The sequence below is a fragment of the Nuphar pumila genome, chromosome 13 (assembly GCF_984573655.1).
Source record: "Nuphar pumila chromosome 13, dmNupPumi1.hap1.1, whole genome shotgun sequence".
In the NCBI taxonomy this organism is placed as follows: domain Eukaryota; kingdom Viridiplantae; phylum Streptophyta; class Magnoliopsida; order Nymphaeales; family Nymphaeaceae; genus Nuphar; species Nuphar pumila.
In genome coordinates this window covers 96705425-96717549 of record NC_143261.1, presented here as the reverse complement: position 1 = coordinate 96717549, position 12125 = coordinate 96705425, and the positions used below count along the sequence as shown (strand labels likewise).

The window sequence follows — 12125 nt, the reverse complement described above, 5'->3', positions numbered from 1 at the left end:
GTGTGGGAAATCTTTGGGTTTTTTATTTTTAACTTTTGGAATTAACCAACCAGAGTGGTTGAGTTTATAGTCCAAGAATTCATTTGGTGATTTTTTTTTGTTATTAATTTATGAAATGTGTGGTAGTTTTTGTGGGCTATTTTTTATTGGGGGTACGGAGTTCAATTGATAGAAGAATTCATGAGTCTTTTTTTCTTGGTAGGTTTGAAGAAAAAAGCGGGGTCCCGACAGGTTGTAGTTGGAGGAATGTGACATTGGTGTTATTGATGTTTGATTTGTCTTTATTGGTTTCGATCATGGGCTCGTGATTTCTTTCCGAATTGCACGTTTACCGGCGAATTCAAACAAATCCTGGATATTTAGGATCGGAGAATTTCGTCTTGCAGATATGTTTTCGATTCTGAGAAGGTTGGTGTTCGTGATTTTGGTGGTGGTTTCTGCTTTCTTTGCCCGAGTTCACGGTGAAGGGACCAGTGCCGAAGTTGAGCTTCTGTTGAGTGTGAAGAAGAATTTGAGTGACCCGTTCAATCATTTGAGCAATTGGAATGCTTCTGATCCGATGCCTTGCAGCTGGACGGGCGTGCATTGTAGCAATGGTTACGATCCCGTTGTTTCTTCTCTCATTCTGAGCTCAATGAATTTATCGGGGGTTTTGTCTCCGAGCATTGGTGGTTTGGTCGGCCTGACCTATCTTGATCTTTCTCACAACTATCTTTCTGGGAGAATACCGGCAGAGATCGGGAATTTATCGAGTTTGGAGGTTCTGGCATTGAATAACAACGATTTCAATGGGGAGATACCGGCGCAGTTGGGCAATTTGTCTTCCTTGATAACATTGAACCTGTGCAAAAACAGGCTTTCTGGAAATCTTCCAAGCGATCTAGGCCGGCTTTCGGCTCTCCAGGAACTGGTTGCTTACACCAACAATATCACCGGGCCGCTGCCTCCTTCTCTCGGTAACTTGAAGAATCTGACCACATTTCGAGCAGGTCAGAATTCTATCTCTGGTAGTATACCTCCTGAGATAGGTGGGTGCGAGAACTTGGTAATACTGGGTCTTGCCCAAAACTCACTGCAGGGACAAATCCCCGAAGAACTTGGCAAGTTGCAGAATTTGAGGGATCTGATACTTTGGGCCAATGATTTATCTGGAACCATTCCGAAGGAGCTTGGTGATTGTGGAAATCTCCAGACCCTTGCTCTATATCAGAACAGCCTGATTGGTGAAATCCCAGTTGAGATCGGTAAGCTTGCGTATTTGAACTGGTTATACCTGTATAGGAACGGATTGAACGGAAGCATACCAAAGGTGATTAGTAATCTGACTCGGGCAACTGAGATTGACTTCTCAGAGAATGAGTTAACAGGAGAGATACCCAGAGAATTCAGCAAGATAAAGGGCTTGCGTTTGCTTTATCTTTTCCAGAACCAGCTTTCTGGCGTCATCCCGGCTGAATTAGGCAGCTTGAAGAATTTGAGCAAGCTTGATCTTTCCATAAACAATCTCACCGGATCCATTCCTGTTGAATTGCAATATTTGACCCAGCTGTTCACGCTGCAACTCTTTCAGAATACACTTACTGGTAGCATTCCTCCAGGACTCGGGCTTTCAAGTCCGCTCTGGGTATTTGATGTATCAGAGAATGCTCTCAGTGGCCCTATTCCTAGCTACCTATGTAAAAATTCAAAATTGATTCTGCTCAATCTGTGGTCGAACAGGCTTAGTGGGAATATCCCTAATGACACGAGGAACTGCAAATCTTTGGTGCAGCTTCGTCTTGGAGACAACTGGCTTACTGGAAGCTTTCCTGCAGATCTCTGTAATCTGGGAAATTTGACCACCATTGAATTGGATCAGAACAAGTTCAGTGGCCCAATTCCTCCTGAGATTGGGAATTGTAAAGCTTTGCAAAGGTTACATTTTTCAGGCAATTACTTTACATCCATTTTGCCTACACAGATCGGGCTTCTAACTCAATTGGTGAACTTCAATATTTCCTCAAATAAGTTCACAGGTTCCATCCCTCGAGAGATAGTTAACTGCACAATGCTTCAACGGCTTGATCTCAGCAATAATTTATTCTCTGGTAGCCTTCCAAAAGAAATCGGGACCCTTGTCCAGCTTGAACTGCTTAGGCTTTCTGATAACAAGCTTTCAGGTGCAATCCCCCCATTCTTGGGGAATCTCTCACATTTGATTGAGTTGCAGATGGGTGGTAATGAGTTTTCTGGTAGCATACCCTCAGAATTGGGTGAATTGTCAAGTTTGCAGATTGCCATGAACCTAAGCTGGAATAATCTCTCCGGTGAAATACCTTTCCAATTAGGGAATCTTGTGTTGCTAGAGTACGTTTATCTTAACAATAATCACCTTTCTGGAGAGATCCCACTCACATTTGCTAATCTTTCAAGTTTAATGGGCTTTAATGTATCGTACAACAACCTAACTGGTCCTATTCCTGCTGTTCCGTTGTTCCAGAACATGGCCATCAGCAGCTTTGTTGGAAACAAAGGGCTTTGTGGTGGTCCTCTTGGCAACTGTAACTCTCCATCAAATGTTGCTGTGCCACCACCTTGGGAGGGTGTTAGATCTCCTCTGGGAAAAATTATGGCGATAATATCGGCAATTGTAGGTGCTGTTTCACTGGTGCTCATTGCAGTTGTCATCTATTTCATCAGGCGCCCAGTCGAGGAGGTAATCACACCTTTTCAAGATAAACAATGTTGTGTAGATTCAGACATGTATCTTCCCCCAAAGGAGGGCTTCACCTTTCAAGATTTGGTTGATGCCACTGACGACTTTGATAGCAGTTTTGTAATAGGAAGAGGTGCCTGTGGAACAGTTTACAGAGCTGTCATGCCCTCGGGGCAGATAATTGCTGTAAAAAAACTAGAATCACATAGAGAAGGGAATAACATTGATAAGAGCTTCCTTGCAGAAATTTCAACTTTGGGTAAGGTTAGGCATAGGAACATTGTGAAGCTCTATGGTTTCTGTTATCACAAAGGCTCCAATCTTCTGCTCTATGGGTATATGTCCAAGGGAAGCTTGGGTGAATTACTTCATGGGACATCTGCAGTTCTTGATTGGAAGACTCGGTTTAAGATTGCTCTAGGTGCTGCTGAGGGACTCTCATATTTGCATCATGATTGCAAGCCACGAATCATTCACCGAGACATAAAGTCAAACAACATCCTTCTTGATGATAGCTTTGAAGCTCATGTGGGGGATTTTGGATTAGCAAAGGTGATTGATATGCCATATTCAAAGTCAGTGTCTGCAGTTGCAGGATCATATGGATATATTGCCCCAGGTAATTCATTTACAATGCCTACAGATTAAGTCTTTTGAGTTTTTTCAGCAACTATTTCTCAGTTCTTAAAATTCTTTGTGACGCTAGTTGGCCTCCAATATATTGACATTATTGATTTTGCTATTGCTACTATTTAGCTACATCATTGAATTTATTTTTATATATTCCGCAATTCTTTCTCTGTGCTTAAAATTCTTTGTGACGCTAGTTGGCCTCCAATATATTGACATTATTGATTTTGCTATTGCTACTATTTAACTACGTCATCGAATTTGCTTTTATATATTGATGATTTGCTAAGAGAAAAAGTCCTAACTCCTAAATCTGTCAGCTCCCTGCTATTACCTCTTTTCACATGCATGTAGCCAAGCTTCATGAATTCTAGGAATCATTGCTCACATGATGAATGAGATTCATTTCTTTTATACTAACTAATTGAATTACTGTTAATACAAGGGATTGCATTTTTGGATAATACCTGCACAGAGCATTCCTACATCATAAAGTCAAGCTCCCGTTCATTGCCTTCTATCTGATAACTGGGCAAACATTTTTTCTTTTGAGAACACGCACAGTGTTGAGAGAGGCATATAACGATGACCAAGTGTTGTAGATTAAAAAATATTCCTTACAAAATTGAGGCTTGATTTTTAGGTGCATCTGACAATTACATTGTCCCCCTATGTATGCATATATGCATGTGTTTATAGAAAGTTTAAACCTGTGCAGTATAGTCCAACCAACCACGAAACAAATGCCAATCATTAAGCTAGCAAATATGGCAAGTATCACTGGAAAAAGGAATCAACTTTTAGTCTGGTAGCTTTAGCCTTAGTAAATGACTCTCTTATTGTGGACATGAGACAAATCAGTGATTAGACCATAGATTTTTGTTATCTACTTGATTCTTCGGCAAGAGGCAGATATCATATTGAATCCAAGCTATGTCATAGGGATTCGGCTAGCAGGGTGCCGCACCCGCGTCGACGCGACTCGACGCGGGTGAGGGTGCGGGTGCGGCACCGGGTGCGGTCAACACGACCCTGGGTGCGTTGACCGCACCCAGGGTCATTTCGGTCCATTTTTTTGGATTTTTTTTATTTAAAAAAATTGCCCTATGAAATGGGCTGTAAAATTTAAAAAAGATAGCACAGACCAAGTACCTCAAAAAATAAAACAAATAAATTTGTTGATCGAAGTAATATACAAGAAAATCACTAGAAATGCACGAACAAAGATATACAAAGAGAGAAATATTGAGCATTTTCTTGCTTCCATATTTGTGAAGTCCCAAACAACTTCACAAATATAATATATGGAGAGAGAGAGATTACTTGTTCGTCGCGACTCTCGACCATCTCTCGCTAGAACGAACAAGCGATAGAGCCGGAGAGAGACAGAGAAAGTTTATCTCTCATGGCGCTTTTATATTGGCTAATTTTTCACGGAGAGCATTGTTCCTGTACAGGGAATGCTTGTGAAACGACTTGTACGACTGCAACACATGATTCCTGGATGGACAGTGTAAGGTCATAATTGCTTGAGCGTTGTGCTTTTTCATGATGGGGTGAGCCACACCTTTTTCTTGCGTAATGAGAACCGTCCATCTTTTCGACGTGGTGGGGATCGTGACAGTCTCACGTTCGACGAGGGATGGTGGCAGGGCCATCATTTGTGCATTCTTCACCGTTCATCTTGTGACGTGTTGGCGCAATCTGACGCTACCTTTTTGGAACGCGGGAATATAATGGGCATGGTGCAGTGACAAGTTTGGGTTGGATTTTATCCATAAGTTCTTGCCACGATCCATTTTTCTGAGCACGCTGACACCAAACCCGTACTCCAGTTTTGTTGGATTTGGGACTGGCATGTCGTATTATGGGCATCCCATGTCCAAAGATCACATTTTTGGTCTGGACCCGCAGGGGGAACCCCTGGACCCCCCTTTATATATATATATATACATTTTTTCCCCTGCCGCACCCCCGCACCCGGGTTTTTTGGAAGTGCCGAATCCCCGCACCCGCACCCGCACCCGCACCCGCACCCATGTGACATAGAATCCAAGTGTTAATATGAACTGGTACTACTTAGGGCACCGGCAAAGATCCCAAAGTTTTGTTTGAGCCATGTCTACACCAGCCAGCTCGGAAGAGGACAAATTCCCATTCTTGTTTCATATATTCCCTTTTAGGAAGCAACTAAGCAAGTTTTAAGAGATTTTAGATTTCCAAGGGAATCCAGAATCTCAATGCCTACATAATATATGAAAGTAAGGATTCGAACTGTGTAATTTTTGTAGACATAAAAATAGTTTCATTAGGATTTCTAAGGCGATATATGTTGTCCATGTGCTTTCCTTTTGTTCAAGGCCTGTCACAGACTGGTCTGGAAAAGAAATCTCATTTATTACACAGACAGATAAGTGTGATGCACTGTGTAAACATCAATTAATAATGATGTCTAAAAGTGCCTCCAAGGTCCAAACTTGTTAACCACATCATAACAATCCAAAATGTCAAAATACCCCTTTATATTCAAGGAGAGCATATAGAAGAAACCATACCATGGCATAGAGGCATGGGTGTTTGAACTGATAGCAGAAAAAGCATGAAGTGAAGCAATTGGTGATGAGTAAGTGGGTGAGACTTTGTCAAAAACTGTGAAGTTGTTCCAGTCATGGGATACATGGAAGAAGGATGGCTTTTGCAATTTATTATGCTTAAATAATCTCATTCAATCCGGGTTCCTCACAATTGTGAAAGGCATTCTTATTATCACAATGCAGGAAGCTGAGTTATCTAACAGTAGTCTCTTTGCTAAACTGAGTTTGCGAGATTTAAACTTATGCTTAGCTTCAATGGTATACTGAGTGAGATGTCATTCCTTTCCGGTTTGACAAAGCTGTCTTTTCTCAGAAACAGACTTCACAGTTGGAATACATGAAAAGGCTAAGCTCAAAAGAGTGGAAGGGAATACTAAACTGTTTTCAACCTCAAGTTAATAGGTGTAACGCTCCAAAATCCCGGACTTGTAACTTTTAGGAAAAATTTTAAAAGCCTTGTAATCCTTCCTTTTTCAGAGTTTTAAAATAGCAGTTCAGCGAAAAATGGTATTTGAAATAACAAGCCGACGAACATTCCTTTACGCAATGGATTTGCATCTCCGTACAAACATTGAAACCATATAGATTCAAAAACAAGGTTTTTGATAATTTAGAGTTCATACATAAGCGGAATTTCCTGAGGAAACCCTTATACAAAATTTACAAAAGGGACATGTTTCAGGAACAAAATGCCAGAAAAACAGTGGAATCTTGGTGTCATCTTATCATCACGCCATCGCCTACCGTTCTGACCTAATCATCACTTGTATCCATGAAACATATCAGATTGATGAAAATTTGGTAGGTACATAGATATAACAATTTAGAACAAGACTAACATGTGCGATGTTCCATTCGTGATATGCAATTTAGCATAAGTAAAATGAACATGATAACTTTGTTTCGATATTAACTGTCTTGAGGGTACGCACAGGAGAAACGTAGAAATAACTAAGACTACTCGAGGGTTTGTTATTCTTTGTATTTTGATACCCCTGACAGCTAGCTGAGTCCGTTCCAAAGAGGACGGCCAGTGACCGAGAGTGAATTTTTCAGAGGCAATCGTGGCAAGGGATGCATCCAACTTCTGCAGAAGTCCATGTGGACTATCACCTAGGATAATATTCGATAGCCCCGTCCCCTAACTCTGATGACCGGGGATACCGAGTCAATTGCTACTCGAGGAGCGTAGTTGTTAATAACCTGTCCATCGGAGTTTTTGTACCATCCCATCATCTTCCTTGACGAAACCAAATAGACGAATGAGTATGTCAGGTTCTATTTTAACTGACGACCTATTCTACATGCTCTGGTCTTTCAAACCAATTCGAGCATCTTGCCTGTTAAGGCGATCATCACCATTTATGTGATTTCCTTTTTAACATTGTGCATTTGGACGCTCCGAGGTTACCATAAACCTCTCATCCAATTATCGTAGTACTAATATGTCACGCATGTCTGATAGTACTGCTACGATGAAAGGGGTATCGGTTTCTCAAAAAGAAACCCCAACTTTGTTTAGAAAATCTCAATGTCACGTGCTCTAGGCCGAGGATATCTGAGTCTTTTTTGGATATCAAAACAAAAGACTGTACGTACCTCTTAGGGCTACGCAGGGTTGAGGGAAAGACTTGGTTGCGAATAAGCAACCTCCAAATATTCGTTTTTGCTTTTCAAAACAATGAATATTACAAACATTGGAATCTCGCATGAAATTCTCTTTTTCTTTAAAGACTTGGCGAGCATGCGCAAATCTGCGTCTTTAAAAGTAAGCGTAATGCAAGGTAGGCAGGAGTATGCAAAACTGCGTACCTTATAATGTTATATATATATATCAAAGCATAAGCCTGTGCACATTACAGCGCAGCAGCATAATACAACGTGAGGGCAATGTAAATGACATAAAGCAAGACTCAATGTGTGAAACCACACATCGAGCTAAATAAAGTATGTAAGCAATGCATAATGAACTCAACCGTACATCGGCTAAATAAATTGCGTAAGCAGTGCATGATGTGTGAAACCGTATATCGGCCAAGTAAATTGCGTAAGCAGTGCATGATGTACGAAACCGTACATTGGCTAAATAAATTGCGTAAGCAGTTTCCTGTGCATGTAACAGCGCGATGACAATATAAATAACATAAAGCAAGACTCGATGTGCGAAACCACACATCAAGCTAAATAAATTGCGTAAGCGATGGATGATGTACGCAACTGTACATTAGCTAAATAAATTGCGTAAGCAGTAGCCTGTGCATGTAACAGCGCGACGGTAAAGTAAATGACATAAATTTAAATGGACAAGAATATGCAAAACTGTGTCCTTGAGTTAAAACATATGTATATATATATGTTAGAAGTGTTCTGTCATTGTCCTTGTATGCAACTTTCCCCTACCTCAGAGATGGTCAGATTCGCTGACGATTCCGAGCGTAGGTTATCAAGGGCTCATGCCTTGGTGCATGTGCTGCATCTATTGCGCCGATGGGGTACGCTAAAAGGTATATTATCATTGAAGTAAGCAATGCTTGTGTTGCAGGGGTCGAACCCGAACTTGGTTCGAGCCAACCGGGTTGAGCCGAGCTCATGCCAAGGGTGAACCGAGCTGGACTTGGTGCTAGCCGGGCTCAGCTCGGCTGCGTTTGACCAGCAGAAGGCAGGGACCAAGCTAGGCTCGGTAATGACCTAGCTCAACTCGGTCGGCCCTACCCAGGCTCGGGTCCTGACAATAGGGAAAACAAAGGGGGTGGGCTCAGCAGTCAGGCCAAGCCTGGCCCCTAATCTGGACAGGACTGAGCCTAGGCTCGGTTCAAATCGAGCCCAACTCGGTGACATGCCTCAGCTGCAGCATCCTACTACAGCTGAAGGACACAAGGGAAACGAGAAAGGGGAGGAGGGTCGTCCCTCCTGCCTGTGGTAAAAGAAGCGAGAGAGGGCAGGAGGGCCGCCCCTCCTGCCTGCTACAAACAAAGAGACGAGGAAGGGCAGGAGGGTCGTCCCTCCTGCCTGTCGTTTAAAATTGAGAGAGGGGGCAGGAGGGTCGACACTCTCCTGTTGTTGTCACAAACGAGACAAAGGGCAGGAGGGCGCTGCCTCCTCCTGCTGTCAAAAGAGAAAGAGGGCAAGAGGGCGATGCCCTCCTGCGGCTGTCAAAAGAGAGAGAGGGCAGGAGGGGTGGCACCCCTCCTCCGCCTCTGTTTTAACAGGGAGACAAAAGAGAAGAGAAGGAGGAGGGGCGGCACCCCTCCTCTGAGGGGTTATCAGGGAGACGGGGGAGAGAAGGGAAGCGGGTGGGGGTGGTGCCCCTCCTCTGTCGGGCTTTATAGGGAGACAGGAGAGGGCAGGAGGGTCGGTGCCCTCCTGCCGGCGTCACTCAAAGAGAAGGGAAGGGGGGGGAGAGCAGGAGATGGGAGAGAAGGAGCGTACCTAAGAGAGGGGTCGACAGCTTCGGCGAAGGGGGCTGGCGGCTCCGGCGAAGGGAGAGGGAGAGAGAAAGTGAGCGTGTAGGAGGGGGTTTCCTCTTTTCGTAAAGAGAACCCCCTCCCCCTGCGAGGGTTTAAATAGCCCACGCAACACGTGGGCTGGGAACCGAATCCGGGTTGGATCCGGTTGGATCCGATATATAAATCTCAGGTCTTACAGTAGGTCATGCCCATGTCATAGTTGAGCTAGGTGACAAGTTGTCTAGCAAGGTGAATATGTAGCTTCATGCCACAAGACTTTCTTGTCAAGTAGTTATCTCTGTCTATATTTAGTTTTGCTCTTTAGATACTTTTCGAAGGGTTGACATTCACAAATCTTGCTATTTGGAAGAAGGATCAGTCTTCAGAAGTTATTCTCAACATATATTTTGAAGATGATGGTTGTTTCAAAACTATTTTTTATCTTTTAGGAAGAATATGTAACCAAGTGCCATCATCCACAATGATATAAAACAGGAAGGATGAAATAAAAAATTACTTGAGAAGCGCAATGTACATCCAAATAAATACATTTTGAAGGTGATAAGTCTATTATTTACTGAACAATTGGTTTGATGATAATGTTTTCTTAGTTGACATTTAACATGTATCAACGAAACATGATTCTTACTGGAGAAGTTGCAGATAAGGCTTTTACTACGATGTCCGTATGGTGCAAGGACTTTTTTAGTGGTTTATTGAATAATACATGTCAATATTTTAATGGATTATTGAATAATACGTGTCAAATTGTAGATGGTTAAATAGTTCAGTTAAGTTCATCATTTACATTCATTGCATGGTCAAACAGATTGCTCCAAGAAGGCTATAATAGATGGTCTCATTTTTATGGTTCTTGTTATTGCTCACTGCTACTACTCTTATGCCATATATGAGACTTGGAAATCTAAGATTATGCGTTTTCATATTTTATAGATGAATGTATTACCTTATAATATAGTGATTAATTTAAAACAATGATCAGATTTAGTAAATTTGCAGAAAATGTTCTAATATTGATAAGAACATGGCCACAATTGCTGATGTTTTGTACCACAAAGTTAGCTTTTTATTTTCAATGGCATTGTTTTGCCATTAAAAAGGGATATTAAAAAAATGCCATTTTGACGTCATGTTTTTAACACGTTAAAATTTGTTAAAACTTTTTTTCGCAAATTTCTATATTATTTATATGCTTACTATATAGATCATATTGTATTTTTTATGTACCTATATTTTCTTTAGAAAAAACAGTTTTTTTAAAATATCGTGAGATTTTCCCTCACCAAGATTTTCCTTAGAATGATATTTGTGACTGGGTAAGAATATAGGAAACCCATCATATGACATCCTCAATTTAGGGATGAGGCTGGTGTCCTCATTATTGCATAGATTAGTCTGGCATTTATATATCACTAAATGTGGCTTGTTTCTGACGGCCTCTGCCAGTGCTTAGACTAATCTGAACCTGCACACCTTTCATGTTGCATGAGCTAGTAGTTCGAGTACCCTGTTGTTAAGGTATATGAGGTTCAATTTTAAAGTCTGATTGCTCTACTGTTGGGTATAATATGAAGTCTAATTCTAATGTTGAACTTTTCTCTTTATTTGTGGATATTTATTTGTTTCCCCACATCTTATCTTCTGATACTGTTACTACTTGCATGAAATTTACTGTAATTATAGATTCCTGTTACCGTTCTTCCTAGCATCATTCATTATATGCATCTACATACTGCTTGATGATTGTAAAAATTCACATGCATTTAACTTTTTTCCTCTTGCATTTTCTCAACAGAATATGCGTACACACTGAAAGTTACAGAGAAATGTGATGTATACAGTTATGGAGTTGTCCTGTTGGAATTGCTGACTGGTCGGGCTCCTGTACAACCACTAGACCAGGGCGGTGATCTGGTAACATGGGTAAAGAATTCTGTTCGAAAGGTTTCTCTGTCTTCCGGAGTACTTGATGATCGGCTAAACCTTGACGACCAAAGCACTGTCGATCACATGACAATTGTGCTAAAAATTGCATTGATGTGTACAAGTATGTCACCTGTTGATCGACCGTCAATGCGGGAGGTTGTCTTAATGTTGATTGAGTCTAGAGAGAAGGATGAATATTCTGGTTCCTCCAGGGAATCAGAAACACACCTCAAAGATGTTAGCTCATGAAGGTACTTATATGTAGCATTACCTGTACTTTGTTTTTTGGTTTTCTTTGTAACATTTGTAGAAAGAAATTTAAGAAAGCTAGTTATATTGTCTGTGCCATTGAACCATGTATACTAACATATTCATTATTGACCCCTAATAAAATTTCATTTGTGAAATACATGGTATGTTGCTGCTTAACACAGTAGCATGCGCTTGTATATGTTTGTATGGTACTGGTCCTTCACTGAAAAAATTTGAAACTTTGAGTGTCTTGTAGTTTGGCATCCTCTTGATGTATCAGTTTTCTGTTCCTGCTGAATCCTTTTAGGTCTCAGTAACAGGTCATGTGCCTGTCTCCTGTTGTGATTTTGATGGCTGCATGTTTGTCTTGGAAAAGTGATTCTTTGGTCGCTTGAACTTGTAAAAATGAAGGCACTTCAACCTTTGACGTGTGGCAACAGTAAGTATAATTCAGTTGCCTTTTTTCTCCTACTTTAACCACTGGAATGCAGTATATAGCTAAGTGTTCAATTCGATTAACCATTTATTCAATAATCAAACACCTACATTTTCACTGACCAT

General features: G+C 41.3%; 1 protein-coding gene across 1 annotated transcript; it reads left to right on the top strand.

The window, feature by feature from the left end:
- Positions 1-202: 202 nt before the first annotated feature.
- Positions 203-11714, top strand: LOC149819326 (uncharacterized). Its single transcript, XM_089984725.1, has 2 exons — positions 203-3314; positions 11182-11714. Exons 1-2 carry the CDS (start codon positions 389-391, stop codon positions 11559-11561), a joined length of 3306 nt encoding a protein of 1101 aa, XP_089840851.1. The 5' UTR covers positions 203-388; the 3' UTR covers positions 11562-11714.
- The last annotated feature ends 411 nt before the right edge of the window (positions 11715-12125 follow it).